Below are 21189 nucleotides of genomic sequence, written 5' to 3'. Positions count from 1 at the left end.
GGCTGTAAAATTGAATATGTAGAAGCAATGATCCAAGCACAAATGTGAAAAAAAAAGTTTTGAAGTACAGTGGAAAGCTGTCAAAAGCAATTTGAATTTCAGTCCCACCCATGGCTAGTACATATATCATCACTTACAAGCTCTGCAATCCGGCAGATGACCATTCCGAGCATAGGCATAAAATGAGTTGATACAAATTGTATCTAATGGTTCTGTTCTAATTGTAATTAACTCTGTCAGCTTGTACAATCCTGCATGATGTATCAACTGGATTATATCTTCAGTCAAAGCAAGTGCCAGTTCCACTGTATCATGATGATACAGTAAAAAGTGTGAATTATTTCCTCAAAAGAACTCTTCCAAAACGACACTGTTTAGCTAAATGGGAAGATATCACTGAAAGTCACTTCCGTCCAAGATTGGTGAATTACTGGGGAATGGCCAATGGTCATAAGCTGTGGACATAGATGATATCTTTCTCTGTCTTGTCACTTAGGCAACATCTGGTAAAGACTTTCAAAGCCCTTTCCCTGGACTACACAGTACAGTACTGTACAGTAGCAGTATAGTGGATGCCATTACCAAAATCTCAAGAGCACTGCATTGTAGCATTATTCAGTCTGGCTATCTTATATGCAAGGAGAATGGTTGTTCTTAAACATAATAATTGGTCCACTTTGACCATATCTTTCATGTGCCTAAATCTCTTCACTGGCTTCCCATCTCTGCAAGAATCAATTTCAAACTGCCTATACAATAAAAACTTTCCAACCTATCTAAAAGAACTCATCTCCCCTTGCTCACCTAAGAGTAATCTCAGATCATCCAGAGACTCTTGCCTAAACCAAAATCAATATATAGACTTTTCGAGCATGCCTTCTCTTTCGTCAGCCCAAAACTGGATTCTGCTGGCTGTTCAAAATTACGTCCAATAATTTCCCCCTCTAACGGGATCTTGTAACAACGAAAATTCGGTCCTGTTCTTCTAATATTCATTGTAGTTTCTGGGGGGATCACATCCAGTCAAACTTGTCTTCCATAGACGACTTCGCTGAATGGCATGTGATGACATCAAAAGTAACTAGCATCCTGCTTGTTTCTGATGCAACTAAATGCCAAGATGTAGCAATTGAGACTAGTTGCGACCCTTCTTCATGTACAAGTATCTTCATTACAAGTACAGGGTCATAATCACTCATGCTAGTCTGTTCAAGACGTGCGCGTGGACTTTCCACCATTATACTCCGCAGAGCCTTCGGGGGACTGTTAGTTGCTGAGCAAAGACGAGAGGCCCAAACTGATGAGTGCCAGTGACGTCCTCCGTGGCCATGTCTCGTAGGTAATGGTTGGCAAGCACCGTATTTGACTTCCTAAAGTAGCCCTCCATTATAGTTGATAGCGAGCAATTCCGATATAGCCCTAGTGTAGAGGTTACGGCTCTGACTTCATGCGGGTTGGAGGCTCATGGAGGTTCCAGTCCTGTTGCTTTATATGCTCTAAGTATAACAGCTCTGATCCACACTGAGATAGTGTTGCGGGATACTTCCGTAGGTGTCTCAGTAGATATAGGGATAAATAGGCGCTTGAACCGTTGTCTTCAAGCCTTGGTACATGCAGTGTATATCTTCATTGCTCTGACTGGACATAATGATAAGTCTTGCATATCATGAGGTCCCAGGATTGAAGACAAGGCCGGTATGCAGAACAGTCTGTGCGGCTGACCTGCCAGTTCATTCTTTGCGATGAAATCTCATCGTAGACGCAAGTGAGCTGTTTCTTGGTGACTTGCATCTAACTTCATTCGATTAAAGTATAGAGCATGAATTCCTGACATTCTTGCAGCTGTAGCCAAGGCAAGTAAAAATAACGGCTTTTGAGTCAGCATTTCGATTTAGGTCCAATCAAGCGGCTCATACACATCGTCTTGAGAGATGTTGGAGTACAACATTTAGATCCCACGCTGGAGCTCTAAATCTGCATTGTTGATCTTCCAACTTGAAGGAGCATAATAAAGCAAGTAAGTCAGCTTGGTCCCCGTTGCCACGGTGATGACTGAGCTGAGAGCTGCCAAGTATGTAGATAAGTGAGCTAGAAAGTGGTAAATGCAACATATGTCATATTTGGGATTTCACTTTCTTAGTAAAGTACAAATTCTAGTACTTTTTTTGTTGAGTCCCATCCAGGATTCGAACCCGCACCCTCAGAGTCAGGCACCTAATCACCAGCACACTTTTCTAAGAAAGTGAAATCCCAAATATGACATATGTCTCTCTTCAATCTTCCCATACAATATTACAGGCGAAGATTCAGTCCCGCAGTAGTAGAGGCGAGGTGTTCGGAGATTAACTGCTGAAACATCTTCTGTGTGATGAGTGCTTTGTATGCCTTGTCTACATCTGGTGCTTTGATGAAGGACTCCATATGGTGAAGAAGGAAGCGACAAGTGTTGAAAAGTGGTACATGTTGTTGCTGACTTGAATGCCGTAGATAACATATCGGGAATCGTATCTTTTTGGAGCTAACGGCAGAAACATCAACTTGTCAATGTTTTCATTCTTCATCATAAAAGTGTTGGTTTCGTTGGAGTCCTTGGATGGTGAGACTAAGTCCAGACAATTCGTGATCAACGATTTAACTTCAGAGTCTGACAAGAGGGTTTCCTCTGGTGATGAAGATCGGTAGTATCTGTCTTCATCCATCTGTGAGTGAAAAGCATTCGATGGATGCCAACGATCCTTCTTACGTGAGTCCAGGTCTGAAGGGGACGACGAGTGCTGATGGCGCCTTCGACAAGCTGAGGAGACTGATGAAGATCTTCTGTGCTGACTAGTAGACCTGTGAGAGCATTCACCCGAGCAAGCATACTCCCTCAAGTGAGTGCACTTACTCATGCGGGTTCACTTACTAAACGTAGGTGGATCTCTCTCCAAACTGCGATGGGATGCGACAGCATTCACCTGAGCAAGCGACCTCACTCACACGAGAGTAATCACTCACGTGAGTGCACTTACTTGACATAGGTGGATCTCTCTCCAAACTGAAAAGAGATGATAAGGACGACGGTGACGATCTTCTTGTTCATCCCCTGGAGTGAATGCAGATGTATTTGAGTGCTCACAAGTAGCAGCAGGCGCAGCAGCCGGAGACAATCTTGCATACGCCTCCTCTTCATCCCTGGAGTGAGTGCAGATCTAGATGAGTGCTCACAAGGAGCTAGTCTTCGTTCTTCTGCAAAATGACACTTTCCCAAGCTCATGTAGAATGGAGGCGTCTGCATGGAACGGCTGCGTTGAGTGTAGTGATGGCTGACTCGTAAAGTTGTCTGCTGCAATGACCAAGGCTGCGGACGAAGTCTGCGTTGTCTGACGACCCTCATAAGGGTTCCGGAGCGGTGACAATGCAGTTGGGGCAAAGCTGTCTATGCTGGTTGACATTCTGCTCGTTGTGTAGAATCACCAATGGCTCATTGTAGTTATGTCATTCCTGTAGAGGAGGGACAGTCTCGTCACCGAAGGACTTCTTCGAAGCCTGTTGATTCTGCGACAGAGTTGCCAACCCTATTTTGATCCCACGTGTAATGTTGTTGATGAAAAAGTGTAATTTGGGGGGCTGGAAGTGTAATGATAAAACAGTTAAGTGAGCTCACCTTTATTTTTATTACTGTAGAGAAACGTATGTTGCCTTCTTTGCTTTCTGCAAAAGATTCTTATCTGGGATTTGTTCATAGCATTTCAACTGTTCAGCTCCCATGGATGATTTCAAAATCATCATGGAAGAAAGTGCTTCTACAGATAGATTTGGCCTAAAGTCAGTCTTATTTTCCCTCATCTGAGAGAAAATTCTCGCACTATCAGCATTGCTGTGTAGTATTACACATATACCCAGCATCACTTGTGGCAACAATTTGTACTTCATCTGTCCTTCTGGGGTTTTAAGTAATGATACTAAATTCCAAGCTTCATCAATTCTCTCTGACTGTAGGATCTCCTCATTCAAACTGTCTACTTGAAAACTGAGAAATTCTGATTCCAAACTGTCACTGACATCACCAGATTCAGCCCGCAAGGATTTGGTCAGAACTGGGAATCTAATGATGAAATACTCCAAAGAGAGAAACTCTGTAGTAGTTCTCAATGCAATGTCCAAAACTTCAGGATGCTGAAGAAGGTCCTTCTCCAATGGAAACGATTTCAGCATGTAGTTACATGAATTCACAAAAAACTTCTTTGTAGAAATCTTCTACTGTCTCAGATTTTATTCCTGCTTCAGTCTGGTCTTTGATATAAGTCCTGGCTGCAGCTCCAATAATTATCTCCTCTTTATTTCTCTGGTTTCTTCTATTTTCAATGTCAATATTAAATATGTCCTTAGCTTCTGCCACAGCTTTTGGAGTTAAGAATCTCACATTGAAATCTGTTAACACTCCTTGTACAATCCTTCTCATTTTATGGATTTGTGGAGACTCCATTTGTAAAGCCAGATTGGTTTTGTTGAAAATGGGCAAAATGTTTATCAGAAAGAGCATGTACAGTTTGGTTCTGGGGTCCTGAAAACCTGCCTGTATTCTTGTAATCCTTGCCTCACTACCATGACCTTCCTCCAGAGTCTCACTTCTACTTTGTTTCTTCTTCTCAGCTTTTGATCTTGCAGCCTGTCCAGAGGAAGAACTTTCTCCTTTTGCTTCAAATTCTTTTGTGATCCTGATTGGTATTTGGTTGTTTCCTTTGCCGTTTCAACATGATCATTTTTCTTTGAGTGTTGCTGCTTTATTTCTTCCTTTGTTGAATGGTTATGATTCTTAGTTTTCTTATTTTCACTGTCTTTTAGTTTATTCTGTTTTGATTTTGGTACTGGTTGTGTCATGAAATATTCTTTCAGAGGTTCCCACAGTTCTACAAATCTCTTGACACAATCTTCCAGTGATAGCCATCTAGTTGACACGCGCTTTATCACTCTTTTAACTTTCATTCCATATTTCTGTTGCAGTTCTTGCACTTCATGTTTTCTTTTGGGGCTTTTGTCAAGATAAAAATAACAGTCTATCAAAAACTCTTCAATGTTGCAAGTCAAAGCTTTGGATCAATTTTGTGCAGCTAGGTGGATTAAATGACAAGAATAGCCTTGTATGTGAACATTTGGATTTTTGTCTAAAACAAACGTTGACACATCTTTGAGGACTCCCATCATGACTGAGGTATTATCTGATCCCAAGGAATGTTTCTCTGACTCAATTCAGTGTCCATAATTCTGAAAATGCTTTCACCATTCGATTTCCCATTGCTGTCAGGCATTGACAACAAGACAAGTCACAACTCTGCCAAGCTTACTGTCAAAATATCTTACAACAATTGACTACTAGTCCCATCATTGCTGCCATCGGTACAAACTGAAAATGGACCCACTTTCATATGTTCTGACAATTTCTGTGTTTTATCTTCTGCTAAAGTATTCATAACTGCAGTAGTTTTACTTCTTCCACATACGTATTCCTTTGCTATTCGCGATTCTGGAAACATGCTCTTGAATAATTTTGTTACATGGTCAGACGCTGCAATCAGAAGATTGTGTTCAACCAAAAACTGCGTAAAGAGCACTTCAGCATTTGTAACGGAATTAACCTCTGTCTCTTGCTTAAAGAAAGTTGACAAACTTTTATTACTTTGATAGACTGTAGCATAATCGGTGTTTTTTGCTTCAACATGTCTTTTGCAGTCGTAATGGCCTCCATGAGAGATTGAAAAGTCAACTTTACACAATGTACAGAAAACATGCGTTTCACCTAATCGTGACGGTTTCAGACATGGCCATTCCTTACTATACTCCTGTCTGAACTTTTGAACTAATTTCTTTTGCTTTGTAGAAGATTTATTGCCTTCCATGTCGAAACTCTTTCGTTTTGACATCTTGATCGCGGAATCACGAACCAGAAGTACTGAGATGCAGCGAAAACGTGCAAACAGCTCCTTACTTTGATATGAAACATCACGTGACTTTTACTATCTAACATAATGTAGGAATCGTCTGGAATGCCATGCAATGCTGAGATTGCTTAAGCATTACGGTGATTCGGCAGTTGTTCCCTATAAGTGTTGTGTTAGCAACCTGTCGCCTCTGTTATTTTGCGCACAACAGACTATCAGTGATTTTTTGGTTAAAAATCGTAATTTTTTTAAAGTGAAGCGTAATAGCGTAAAATGGGCATGAAAATCGTAATTATTACGCCAAAAGCGTAATGGTTGGCATCTCTGCTGCGACGACTCCATTGCAGACGACTTCATCTTCGCTACGATGATGATCTACACTTCTTAGGCTGCAAGCCTCTGTCTCCCAAGGGGTAGCCCCGGAGACATGCCTAACTAGTTACTGGAATGAATTTCAGCTGTTAATATTAAACGGTTACCAAAAGCTAAATTATTTCCGAGCGGAGGTTGTCTGTCCCTTGCACGCATGTGAACAGAACGAATTTACGAGATAAATTCAGAAACACACATATCTACTAGGTTTTGAATAAAAATATTGACCGGTTTATTAGTTTTGCTCCCAAAACGAAGCCCTACCCTCCATTTTGAGACTAAGATTGAAACGTTTTTTTGGACGCCGAGAAAATAATAACTCCCAAAAACCTGTAAAGAGCAAAAGGCATCACTTTGGGGTCTGCTACACATATCTACCAAGTTTTGAAGAAAAATATTGAAAGTTTTTTGAGTTCTGCTCCAGGGATATGCTACACATATCTACCAAGTTTTGCTGACAGATATTACAAAGTTTTAGATATGTGCTCCAGAAACAAAACACATCTCTCACTTTTGAGACAAAGTCTGAAACGTTTCCATGGAAACCCAGAAAATGATAAATCACAAAAACCTGTAAACAGCAAAAGGCACCACTTAAGGTTCTGACTGATATATCTCCCATCCCTCCATTAGACTAACACCAAAATGTTCTATGGAAAAACAAAAAAATAAAAATGCCAAAAATCTGTAAATTGCAAAAGGCACAACCATAGGCTCAGATTATTATATCTGTCAAGTTTAAAAATATTTAATGGTTTTTGAGTTATGCTCCAGACACAAAATGATTACGGACGGACGGATGGACGGACAGACAGACGAGGCGTTGACACATTACATACCGGGGGGGATAAAAATTCTATCTGCAATTATTCAGAGAAGAGCAATGAAGAATTAATATTTACAATACAGGTGGGTTTAAAGGGGAGAATTATAAGAGGCTCAACAATTTGGAGGAAGGGAATACCCACCTTCTGGATCTACTTCACGTGCCAGCTTCACTGACTCAGATGTAGCGAAGTCTGTGTTTGCCGAGGTGACAGCCAGTATGACAGAGTTCGGGTTACTGATATACTTCATACAGAGATCTCGAATTTGGACTTCAATATCAGCCGGCTGGTCTCCAACAGGGAGCTTTGTAATACCAGGCAAGTCGACCAAAGTCAGGTTCACTACCTTTCCAGAATACACCTTCAGGTTGATGGGGTCAGAGCATATACCCTACGGTAAAAACATATTCATGGTCAATCATTTTTCAATTTATAAAATGATGATTCTTGTAAAAGTGTTGCAAACATGAAATTACAATGATCTTATGATGATAACAGTAATGACAAAGCTGCTGTCTGAATTCTTTAGATTTAATTTTCACATTTCCATGTTGTAAACTGATCTTTAATTTTTCACACAAACAATAAGGTCAATCTTCTTTTCTCTTGTAAAAATTACAATTTTGTAATTTTAAAACATTTGTATGATATGGTGCATGTGTACTTGAGTACAACATTAAATTGCATGAATGTTTAGTAGTCATAATACACAAGTATAATATATATGGAATGACTGTGGGGTGTACTTTTAATTAATGTCATAATAATTGATTCTAAATAAATTTTCAAATTAAGAGAGTTACTGCCACAGTTGACTGACTACTGTTGAATGAAAATGAGGATAAAGACCTGTACCTACATGATGGTTTGTTGGGGAAAATACACATTCAACATTTGTTACCAAACAAGATGATACAGACATCTTTAAAATTTATTCATGTATTACACACATTGTCTGGGGGTAATCAGTATGATTTGTAGTTTGTCAAGACAAGTCTCTGTAATTTATTACTTATTTCAAGAGCACTGACACTGTGCAAGAAACGGATCAATACATTAATATATACATTGATAGCAATGACTGATATTATGGGTAAATCCTCTACTTGAAACTATGGCGACAATTAACTGCACTGAAGTCACTGTTTCAATGATATCCATGTTACTTTTTCATTCAGTTTATTTTAAAAAGTTATCAGATGTAAGAAGAACTGTTGATCAAAACTTCCATTCAGCTCCATTGGTAACTTCTCCACATTACTTCTCCTGTCGTTTATCAAGTCCCTATTGTATCATGACTATCAATCCATGATCAAGGTCTGCCATGTGCTGCAGATGTAGATGACATAACTCTGATTAACTTTTACACTGAGTCAGTGGCAGTATCGGGGATTCCCCTATTTTAGCCCAGGGTCAAGTGGAAAACCACTGTTCCAGCAATGAAATATTTTAACCATATTTTAGCTCAGGGCTTAAAATTGGAAAATACACAATATTGTTCTAAATATGAAAAGCATCAGGATTTATTCAAACGCTTTACTCAGGAAAATGATCTATAAATTCAAAATTGAAAATAATGAAATTGTCTACTCAAATAAATATAAACGTGAATGATAAAGATGACAGTCTAATTAACACCTACTATTATGAAAAGACAGTGACAATGAAGACAATGACTAGTCTCTACAGAGAACATTTACAGCATCAAAGTCTCTGCATTTGGAAATGGCATCACTCTAAACACCCAGATTTGAGCACATGGGATTAAATACAGAAAGGAACCCCGTATTTTAGCACATTGGCTAAATTTTGTGTGGGTCTAAATACAGAACTGTTTGGTCATATGAAGACATCAATAGTTAAAAGTAAGAAACAACACATAAGCTGGTATATAATCTGTAGTACAGCTTTGTGTTCTATAGTGGCAAAGGCCAGGACAACAGACAGCTTTGTCATTTTTTTCCCTCTCTTTCATATCATGTTAGTTCATTTTGTGCTATAAATTAAAGAAATGATTCTGTTCTGAACTATCATGGTATTTCGTTGTAAATGATTGTTTATATCATTTAGGTACAACAGTTCAAATGAAACAAGTTGGCGCAGCACACAATTCAGTCAAGAACCAAACCGGAAGACAGATTGTGTGCTGTTGCTTAGACTGTTTCAAAATGGACTTATCACCCTTCCAAACAAAAAGATTGCCCACTGTATTTGATCAATGATGTCATAATGCACATGTTTTATTGTGATACACAGCATAACAATGCAAACACATTTTTTCAGGAATCATGACAATTCTAGGTTGAATAAGATTTCAATAGGAAACACATAAACCTTATTTGTCCCGGACATTCTCTCAGTCTCGTTGATGATCTCCTGTCTAATTTCATCAAAGTCAGTGTAGACTTTATTCTTCGTGTGCAGAAATTTGCCAAATTCATCTGCTTTGATGAAAGCTGAAAGACACAACCAGACCATCCATTTAGTCTGCCATGTTAAATCTCATCTACTCAGAGACAATGTAAATGGATAAGCTTCATCACTCAGCAAGAGATTCATAAGACAAAATATGGAAGCAAGGCTGCCTAAAGCCCCCAACAATGGCCCATTTTCATACCAATTTTGTCTCTTTCTGAGAATCTGCAACCACAATCACTGACGTCAGACTGCCACTCATTAAAAACTAGACACAACGGTCAGTCCTACAGTCACCACCATTCACTATGGCAGACCCTTGCCATACGTGCACCGTTTGCGGCACCAAGCTATCCCGCAAAGACGCACTTTTGGGACATACTAGAACTAACCATGGCGACACCGCCTTTTATGGCACCCTGCGCCATAAGTCGTACCACCATTTGGACGACCACCGGAAACATATCTCCAGCAAACACAAGTCCACCGATGAACCGAATGTTCATCAAACACATCTCTGTGGCTGAGCTACAACACACAGTCCATCTCCACCTTGGAAGATAACTTCCTTGCAGCGGATAGCTTCACAGATTTCGCCACAAAGACTATCCCTCTTGACAGCGACATGAGGAATCCACTCAGGGACCCACGCATCAAAGCAGAAGCAGAAAACATCCCGCCACTGGCTGCTTGGAACCCACCTCCACACATCTCCATTCGGGTAACTACTTATATCCAAAGACATAAACCATGCCCTTACATGCTGTTCATAAGTAACATGCCGATACCACCAATGTCTAATTGGTCTGTGGACATTTACCCTTCGCATCTCATTACAGAACCCTGGCAAGTCCTCCCATCTACCCCAACGCATGCCGTCCCCCATTGGATACAAAACAGTTCCTGGGAACTCCCACGCCAATCCAGCAATAAGGAAAAATCTTGACAAGTTCCTCAACGAGTATAGGTGCCTAGTAAACCCCACAGCACAGCATCAAGGTTTGCTTTCCACCACGATGCTTCTGACGCTCACCATCCCGGTGACCCAACCTGACACTGCTCAAACATGAGTTGGTGCACACAACCCAGCGCCCATTGTTAATTACGATGATACGCTTAATGCTACCACTGAGTACGCATCAGCTGCTTTACCAACAACACATGCCAAATGCTAGGCTTCACAGGTACTCCACTGGTGGCCACCATCAACCACCAACATCATCAGTGAAACCACCGTGTGCATTCTTCACCGGCCACACCACCTCCAGCTCTCCTAGATATAGAGTATATATACACCCAGTCACCGCTAGCTTCTCTGTCTGATAAGTCCAACCTGGACGAAACTAGTCACCTCCATGCTAACATCACAGTCTCTACCTATTTTCCATAATATCAGAATGATAACAGAATAAGTCTTACTTCCATCTTGTGTCCTGGTCTCAACATCATCTCTACCTAAGTGAAGTAGCTGCAGCACTAGAGGTCGTCGAGTTACAATGCCAGTTCCACGTGGCAAAAAGTCACGCCCAACCAGACTCTCCAAAACAGAGCTCTTGCCTGAACTCTGTAAATAGAACAGACCTGATTCATCACCAAATACAAACCTGGAAGCTCCAACTAAAACAACAAATATCCGAAGATCAAGCAGCAGCATGTTATCACATAGTGATCATGTTGTCCAATATTTTCACACACACATGGTATGGTATCAATGTAGCTCAGCCCCATAATCATATATTCAACATTTAGTCATGAAAACAAATACGGAAACATATGACAGTACAAGGGTTCCTTTATTCTTTTCCAGGTTTCTTCACAAGGTATGTATTGTACGGTGAGTAAAAATCTGGAAATAAGTTACACTTACAGATATTAAGACATTTGTGAGTTCTGCTCTGGAAACGAAACACACCTCTCACTTTTGACACTAAGTTCGAAACATTTCCATAGAGACCCAGAAAAAGATAAATCACAAAAACCTGTAAGTAGCAAAGGGCACCACTTTAGGTTCCGATTGATATATCTAACAAGTTTTTCAGAAAAATATTGAATGTTTTTTTAGTTCTGTCCGGAAACGACTCAAAAACATTTCCATAGAAACTGAGAAAGTAATATAACCAGTACTCCACTGGTAGCCACCGTCAACCACCGACATCATCAGTGAAACCACCGGTAGCCACTGGCACTAACACCGGCAGCCACTGACCTACACCGATGACATCCCCTGCCGCCACCAGCACCCTACCAACAGCAGGCGGCGTATGCATTCTTCACCGGCCACACCACCTCCAGATCTCCTAGAGTATATATACACCCATTTGAGTTCTGCTGCAGAAACGAAGCCCATCTCTCCATTTTGAGACTACGTCCAAAACGTTTCTATGGAAACCGAGAAAATAATAAATCACAAAATCCCGTAAGTACCAAAAGGCACTATAGGTTTTGACTGATGCATGTAACTGTTTTGCATCTACCAAGTTTTGCAGAAAAACATTGAACGGCTTTTGAGTTCTCCAGAAACGAAGCCCATCCCTCCATTTTGAGACCATGTCTGAAATATTTCCAAGGAAAGCAAGAAAATAATAAATCACAAAAACCTGTAGAGAGCAAAAGGCACCACTTTGGGGTCTGCCACACATATCTAGAAAGTTTTACGGACAGATATTAAGAAGTTTTTGAGTTCTGCTCTGGAAACGAAACACACCTCTCACCTTTCAGACTAGGTCTGAAATGTTTCCATGGAAACCAAGAAAATAATAAATCACAAGATCCTGTACATAGCAAAAGGCACCACTTCAGCTTCTGACTGATATATCTACCAAGTTTTGCAGAAAAATATTGAACGGTTTTTGAGTTCTGCTCTGGAGACAAAACGCACACCTCACTTTTGAGACTATGTCTGAAACGTTTCCATGGAAACAAAGAAAATAATATATCACAAAATCCTGTAAGTAACAAAAGGCACTGTAGGTTCTGACTGATGCATGTAACTGTTTTGCAGAAAAATATTGAACAGTTTTTGAGTTATGCTCAAGAAACAAAGCCCATCCCTCCATTTTGAGACAAAGTCCGAAACATTTCCATGGAAACCGAGAAAATAATAAATCACAAAAACCTGTACATAGCGAAAGGCACCACTTTGGGGTCTGCCACACATATCATCCAAGTTTTGCAGAAAAATATTGAACGGTTTTTGAGTTCTGCTCCAGAAACGAAGCCCATCCCATCATTATACTAACACCAAAATGTTCCATGAAAAAAAAAATAATAAAAATGCCCAAACTCTGTAAATAGTAAAAGGCACAACTATAGGTTGAGATCATTATACCTATCAAGTTTGGGCAAAAATATTGAACGTTTTCTGACTTATGCTCCGGAAAAAAAATGATTAAAGACAGACGGACGGAGGACGGGTGGGCAGATGGACAGACGGACAAGGTGTCTACTGTATCCCCCCGCATTACATGCAGAGGGGATAAAAAACACTTGTACCTTCATGTGTTCCCTTATTCATTTCTATGAGTATATATATGATTTGGTAATTGCGAACTTTGGAAAAAAGTGACAACTGATCATGTGCGGAGCCTGTGCACATGAGCAGTGCATTTAGGTTAGATGTTTTACTGCCCTTGGGAACCATAAAGCAGAATGTTGCCACTGTATCTTGTAACCCTAACCCTAAAATTTCACCCTACTGGCTAGCGACCAGTTATCTCTAACATCTGGCTGTAACACTTGCACAGACAGCTTGACTTGTAGTTCTGTAGTGTTTCACACACTGACATATCACAAGAGCAATGGGCTACGAGAGTTACAATCACTGTTAGTATTTTACATTGTAGACATTGCAAATATGAATCCCACTGGTAGACTACACCCAAAAATGTCAGGGAAGGGGGGATGATATCACGTGACCATTAGTGTGTTGACATGAAATTTCATAAATGATAAGAATTGAATGAAAAGTGTAATTTCTAACTTGGCAAAACATTTGCATATAGCCAACACTCAATCACTAAACTCTGAAATGACCTACATTTCCATCTCCGCTGTATGGACTTGACAACACTGACAAAATATAACTGACAGTCTTTACCTTTTTTCCCAGAGTAAACAAACACTACCAAAATTGCAAACAATTACTCAAAAGTCAACTTTGATAAGTTCAACTGCACTGTGACATCACAACATTACCATCAGCTCATATAACCATCCGTCAACATTCACAATGAGAGTGAGTTTTGTTCTTCTAAATTACTTTGTTTACGTTTAAATATGTTTTAAAACAAATTCTAATTCTGATATTGCTTCAATATGTCAAGGTTTGAAACACAACAGTTTTATGATCAAATTTGTGTCACATCTGGTGAATAACATGAAAAATTCAAAATGGCTGGTCTTGTTAGTTGTTGGGAAAGCACAATATACACTACCGCACTTCAAGTTGACCGTGTTTCAGAGAAACACTATCGGCAACTGTAAACAAGCAGGAAACATCAGTGAACAGCTAATCTATCAAGATAAATTCTGTTTCATTGTGTCAAGAAACAATGGGGCAAATCGTCAAAAACCACTGAAAAATGGAGATAACTGGTTGCTAGCCAGTAGGGATCATAACAGGTTGTTTGCCTCTGAAAAATAGATCAGTGGAGCATGAAGAAATAAGCGCTATAGTGTGATAATTGCCCCACGGTGCAGGCTGGTGCTGTGCCTGTTAACCTGCATTCCAGCCAAACTTAACACTGAAGCTCATCAGGTGCATCTCAGTGTACAGGGTTCGAAATCTATGAGAGTCCGCTAGCCCAAGGCTAGTAAATCTCCCAGAGGGTTAGCAAAACATCTAACATTACTAGTCTGTTGGACTAGTACAATTTTAAGGGTTTCAGATTGTCATTGGCCTTCCGTCTTAGTCCTTAACATTTTCAAATGACCGACTACTGTCTTATGAAATTGGACACTCAAACTGATTGATGATTTCGATGTTGTTTTCACATTTGGACTTAACAAATTGCAAACATTATCATTTACAAATTAATCAAAAAGTAACCATGAAATCTTGATGATGTTTTCGCGGCATGTATCTGTTTATGCATCCATTTTTAACACAATAACCTGACAAATGTATGCGTATTGGATTGCGCAATTGGCTGCTACTTTCAGCTTTGGCCAATCAGAGACGGGTTTTTCGAAACACACCCCTCCAAGCTCACTGTTATTGAAAACCATGATTCTTGGTCACATCACAGTTGTCAAACAGCAAAGTAACAATGTTTCGAGGAAATAATTATACAAGTTGAATCAGAGCTCCAGACAAGGTGCATATTTGTGTATTTTACTCAACAAAATCACATTTACTTAATTAATTACAAATCTGGGAATACAAAAAACACAAAAGAATTACTTAAAACCCATTAGTCTATAATACCTTGCATATTTTACTTGGTGTTCAGGGCTTTTGACCGACATCCGCCATCAAACAAATCGCCACATGTTATTCATACAAAGCTTCCAATACAGAGGTATTTCACACTTTTGGTTCACATTACCAAGTGGAAATCCAATGATATTGGGAAATGGACAACCATTCATATCATTTCACAAATCTTTTTATAATAATTTTCTGATTAAGTCAAAATGAAAATGTAAAAGAAAAAGGTAAAGGATATTGTGACAAGTCTTTGAAGGGCATTTAGAAGTGAAATGCATAAGAATGAAGATTTTATGGATATCAACTTCTTTATATGAGAACATACAAAGAAGTTGATATCCATAAAATCTTCATTCTTGATTTTGTGACAAGTACTAAACACTGGCTGCATCCATGACCTCAAAGTATCCGGGAACAGTAAAAGCTTCTGGTTGCCTGCTGTTGAAAGTGTTGATGGAGAGGTGATAATAAAAAAAAACAAAATAAACAAAAAAAACCCCTGAAACAATAAAAAAAAACCTTAGCCTTCCAAGACCGATAGTTGGAAGTTGTACCCATGGCTTGCATACGAAGATTGGCGGGGTATGACATGCTTTGTGTACGAGTCTCGAGAGACATGACTAGGTCTCTTTGTTCAAAGGACAGTGACAGACTGATCCAGTACATGCAAATAAGCCCTGCCCACATCATTTTTGACGTTAGAGGGGACAACCATTGACTAATCACAATGGTGTTACTGCCACCGAAACATTTATTATTGAGAACAGTGTTGATGAATTCTGCTTGTGGTACTTTGGTATCCATAGTTTGTGAGTGATATTTAAAGAAGTAAGTTCTTCGTATTTTATTTTAAATATTACTTAGTTGACAGATTGTAACTGGTGAGTGAAAAAAAAGCCAGCTGTTGTCTGAGCGTGGGAAGAGTATTTTCTCTCGAACCAAATAATCTATCTTACAATTCACATCTGTCTAAGATACTAGCTGAGGACAAGTAACTGAATTATGCTGTTCCTTTTAAATTCCCATCATAATTTTACAAAAACCATGCACACAACCACATGTTCACATTGCAGATCACTTCGATGTCTGTTAATAGATTGTCAACACTGCATGTGCCACCTTTATTCCTTAATAGGATGTTCAAATTTTGCTAAATCAGTAATGTGAAAAGGCGTGCAAGGAAGTATGGAGATGCAGCACAGCACAACACAGGTTAATGAATTTTTTAACTTTCTTGGCACTTGTGCATGTGCTTCTCGAACACCTCGTTGTGCCTTTCTCTGCACTCCTCCCTCGCAATAAACAGTGAACTGTGTCAATATTTTAAGGATAGTTTCTTGAACAACTTTTTATTATTAGGACAAAAATTCTGCAACAAAACTCACGGTATGATGTTTGATTATAATCAGCGTTTTATTGAGTATGTTATGCTTATTAGTTTTTGAGTTAATAGCAATTCATCGGTCTGACAAAACCGTTCTGAGCCAAACGGACTACAGTCATGTTCACTTTCAGAATATTTTTTTTGTAAATATATTATTTGAAAAAAAAAAATGGGTAGCTTGAAGAATACCTAATTTAGTATTAAGTGATTGCTCTGCATTGATATGTATTATAGTTTTTGCATGAGTTACTGTCAAATGAATTCAATCCCAGAGGAGCCCCAATTTTGTTACGGTTAAAAATTACTGTGACAAAAGGTATAAGGAATTCCTTGGAACCAGCAAAACATAACTTTGAGAAGTCTAAAATATTCAATAATTTTGTATTGAGCAGAGAGCAAGATACAAAGATTCACAATAGCAGTTTCATGTACAATACAACTGAGTCAAATCTAAAGTAATGGGTCACAAATGTAATATCAACTCACCAATTCTCGGTTTGAGAGTGAGAAACAGTAATACATGTAACATGGTGAGCGGTCAGGCAGCAGTCATGTAGGTCGAGTGTTGACGAAGACATTAATTTAATGTTGGCCGAATGATGTACTCCAGTTATCCATGTGTGTGTGTGTGCGTCAACAAAACCAGCATTATACATATAGTCACTGATTCTTGAATATTCCAGCGAAGTATGGAACCGTCGCAAACGGGCTTGTGTTCACCAAGTTGAAGCACACCAAAAGGAGGCAACTCTAAAGTGCTACCTTAAATGCCTGCCGCAAAAATACCAACAGCACTGAACACCCATGAAATAAAATATGACCCATAATAACTATGACTCAAAACTCCACACGTCGTGACCCAATAATAATTATTTCTTGATCAATTATACAATTTACATAAAATACACTCTCGTAACACATGCCCAGCTCTGCTTTGAAACCATATGAATCTATTATGTCAGTCAAGTAAGTATAATTATTTATAATTGATTACTTTATTATTCATGTAATTACCTCTCTGTTTACTATAAGGATGCAAGATTCTTAAAAATTATATATTTTGCGATTATTTCCAAACAATTGATTGTAATGACAGTTTTTATTACAGTATTTCTCTTAAAATACACCATTGTACCTCCCATACGTGTAAAAGAAACTACGTTGCAACAAAAATACGAAAAACAAATAATGTTCTCATAGTTAAAAAATACAATTTTTCTTCATTCCATCCAATATTCCTGAAAGTCACTATTCTTCTCCCATAGTTTTCGTCTCAATCCACAAAAGACTATGGTAGTTCAATTCGACAAGGTCCCATGTCTTTAAAGAAATTCCTAAATATTTAAGTCATTGTTTTATCGACACTCGTTTGAAATAATTTTGATATTTTGGTTATTGCATGATTTTGACTGAAAAGGTGTTGTTTCTCATCAAATATTTTGCACTAAATTACAGATACTGTACTGCACAGTAGGCCTTAAGATTGTGCTTTTAAAACTTGAAAACATTCTAAAATGTGTGACAAATTTAAGAATGTCTGCAAGCGAAGGCAAAAATATCCATCCACCACATTGTTCCTGAATGTAACACATTTTGCTATTTTGGTCAACACTAACCGAAATCAGATAGCTGTCAGATTTGTTTACATTGTGTCATGGCTTTTTCACCCTCTCAGCTTTGTGGTCTACTAACTCCAGGTCCAGTACTGACTAAAAACGTTAAGCAAAATCAATATTGCAGTTACAAGAATTGTCGGTGTTTATTACATTTGCGAAGTCTTAAATTGCTGTTTGTTGTCATCTAATTGGTATTGATTTCGCGCGTGTGAAAGTTTGGAAATTCGTGTAAATTCTTACCTTTGAGCAGACATAGGTTTCATTAAGGATGGTGTCGACATTAACAAATCATGAGACCTATCACAATTCTGCCTCAATTTGTTTTGTCTTGACCGTATTGGTTTGTTGATGGTACACATCAAATTGAAGCAATATATAATAGATGGGCCTACCTTTAGAATACAGCACCACAAACTTTAAAGACACGTCATAATACTATTTTACGTAATTGCAGGTGATTTTGTTCAAAAGCACGTTCTTGAAAGAGGTGCTGAGGTGTTATATTTTGTGTATTTATATATTTAGTATTTTTAAATTTTGTAAGAATGACTTACATTGGTCACATTGCGCCATGTTTTATTATTCGCAGTTTTGGTCAATTAAAATAATCTAAATACATTCCATATTTCGGTTTCAAACATAACTATTTGGATCAAATGAATTATAACTGTAAACTAATATGCATATATATCTTTGTCATTCAGTAATTTGCACCATTACAAGGAAATATTTATTTTTCGAAGCGGTAAGAATTCATTACACTGCATACGTCAGCCATTTTCGTGATGGTTTTATGAGCGTATTCTATTTCTTAGAATTATTCCAAGGGTTAGGGTTAGGGTTAGGGTGAGGGTTTAGGGTTAGGGTAAGAGACCTAATCACAAGAAAAACGGGAGACCAAAAACTTCAAAAGTTAAATAAACAATGAAATGGTTTAATGTCGAAATGTTGGACTCGTGGAAATCGGCCTCCAGCAACTTTCACTTCTAGATCTACATATTTTCAAAAACGATTCAAAGTCTAACTCACCCTCGTGCTGTCACCAAACATGTCCATGTCTCACTCATTCCTTAGCGTGATCCATATTATCCTTACAGTGTTCCCTTCAACACTTTTCTGTCACGAAAGCACACAATCACTTTTATACAAGCACGTCGATCAGTCATGCATGCACCGTGAAATCAACATCTGATGCCTGACATCAACAATCATTTTCAGTTCGAACCATATCGGCTCATTCAACACAACATGGTATCTTGTAGACTACGGAATATATAATGATATATAATACAATGATATTGGGACCATTTGGCAGCCATCAGTAGATTGAAAGCACAAGGCACCAAGTCTACCCGTAACCTTCGTAATTTTCCGCAACCAATTCGACTCTTTCCGATCATTTCCGTGACGTCACAGGAATGACAAGCTAAATTTGCACATTGTGCAACAATGTGGATGTAGCTCAGTCGGTTAGCTGTCGGGCTAACAATCCGAAGGTCGTGGGTTTGCGTCCGACGCGTTCTCACAAATTGGTTACCTGTCTCACTGACATGTGACCTACACCTGGGAACGTCCTCACGAGAAATTGTGGTGCTGAATTCTAAAGGTGCTCAAATAAATGTAACAAGTGTGAATGGCATAATTCGAAGCACATGGCTTCAAAGGGTATCGTTTGACCCTGGAAATAAGTATGATAAATCCACAACCCATGCACCAGCCTTGACGGCCAGAATGGATCAGTCTGTTTATGTTAATTTATCTGATTTCTATCCCTGCTGTACCACCAAATGGTTACAACTTCTACTCTTCCTACATAGGTCTCATGTGCCTCTATGATCGAATGGGCAACAGTTAAAATCCACAGACAGCAAAGGTGGCATCAGTGCAGTTTTGAAGGCACTGTCTGTAAGATGCAAAACTATGTGTTTTACGTGTTTTTCGCCAGCACCTTGTCTGTGTTTCACTCATCATGACCTAAGACATGTCAATGTCAAAGTCGACTAAATACTAAATCACATATGCATCCAACAATTCCATCCCGCCCATTCAGTTATTGACGATTCTACTGGCTACCAGTGGAAAACTTGTGAGAATGTACAAACATTAAAATGAAAAAACAAAGTAAGAGGTCTCGTAGTTATGTACTTCCTTACGAAATAGATAACAAATATTGCAAATATATAATATACACTTGAAATGTGTAAACTTTGTCAGCTTATATTAGAGGGCCAGAATGTCTCACAAACCTGACTGCCAATGACCACAATTTGTGGTAGCTGTACTGTCTCTGAACCAACAGTGTTGAACACATCTTGCAGTTTATTAATAACAGGTATAAGATTTTCCATCTTTCATACCCTTCGATGAGAGAAAATGGCGAGAATGGACAGAAGGGAGATAACTTTGAACTTCCGTTATATACCATCGAACAGATATTGATGACGTTCTACGCACAAGGTGAAACGAATGTCTCTGTATTCGATGTTTCCTCACACCTTAAAACACCAACAAGAGTCAAACTTATAACCAGACACTAACACTCTTTCATAAATCGCAGTATTTTATACAGTACATTGCATATATAGGCGGTGACCTAGTGAAAAAGGCAAGGTGAAAGGGCAAAGGCACCGAGAGAAAACGGTTTTTGCGAATGGGAATAAATAAATTTCGCCTCAACTCAAAACGGCATCCCAGCATTTTCTTAATTTTTCTTTTTAATACCGAAATAATACCTGATCCTTAATTGGAACGTTCGATGTCGTGTAGCGACATACGTATCCGACAAAAGGTGTAAACAGAGACCATATAATAGATACCTGTTTTATACCTAAGGATAAGTTTTAAATATTATTATTGTTGGATATTTGTATTGCTCACATATGTACGCAGCTATTGCATTCTCAATGCGCTGGCATTTACGTGCATAGTTGGTCAGATGATGCCTTTTTGTGGCATATAACTCAACTCCCTGGGCAGTACGTATTCAACTCATGCAGCCTGTAAGACACGGCGAGTTAAAATACAAACTCATCCTCACAAAGTATATATGCAGATGAGTGAACTGGGACACATAGTCACAGTATTTTGCTCAATAATACAAGGGATCCTACGTAGAGGGGAGAAGAAACTCCCCGAAAAGCCGCTGAACGTATGTCTCGGGTCGTTACGTAACCAGTGTAGCCAATATGGTGGCAGCGTAGTGTTTAAGATTGAGCCCGGTTTATTT

The 21189-nt window shown here is 38.9% G+C and overlaps 1 protein-coding gene across 1 annotated transcript in view; it reads right to left on the bottom strand.

Annotated features, from left to right (window-relative positions):
• LOC137295549 (dynamin-1-like protein) overlaps positions 1-20373 on the bottom strand; it is a 77903-nt gene extending 57530 nt beyond the window's left edge. Inside the window, exons 1-4 of the mRNA XM_067826937.1 lie at positions 20210-20373; positions 10955-11099; positions 9455-9576; positions 7262-7511 (exon numbers count right to left, since the gene is read on the bottom strand). Coding sequence (XP_067683038.1) covers positions 7262-7511; positions 9455-9576; positions 10955-11099; positions 20210-20311 — 619 coding nt within the window. The 5' untranslated portion in view covers positions 20312-20373. The remainder of the gene's footprint in view (positions 1-7261; positions 7512-9454; positions 9577-10954; positions 11100-20209) is intronic.
• Positions 20374-21189: the final 816 nt, after the last annotated feature.

Source organism: Haliotis asinina, chromosome 9 (assembly GCF_037392515.1).
Source record: "Haliotis asinina isolate JCU_RB_2024 chromosome 9, JCU_Hal_asi_v2, whole genome shotgun sequence".
NCBI lineage: Eukaryota > Metazoa > Mollusca > Gastropoda > Lepetellida > Haliotidae > Haliotis > Haliotis asinina.
Note: the sequence above shows the minus strand (reverse complement) of the source record. Positions and strands in the feature narration are given on the sequence as shown.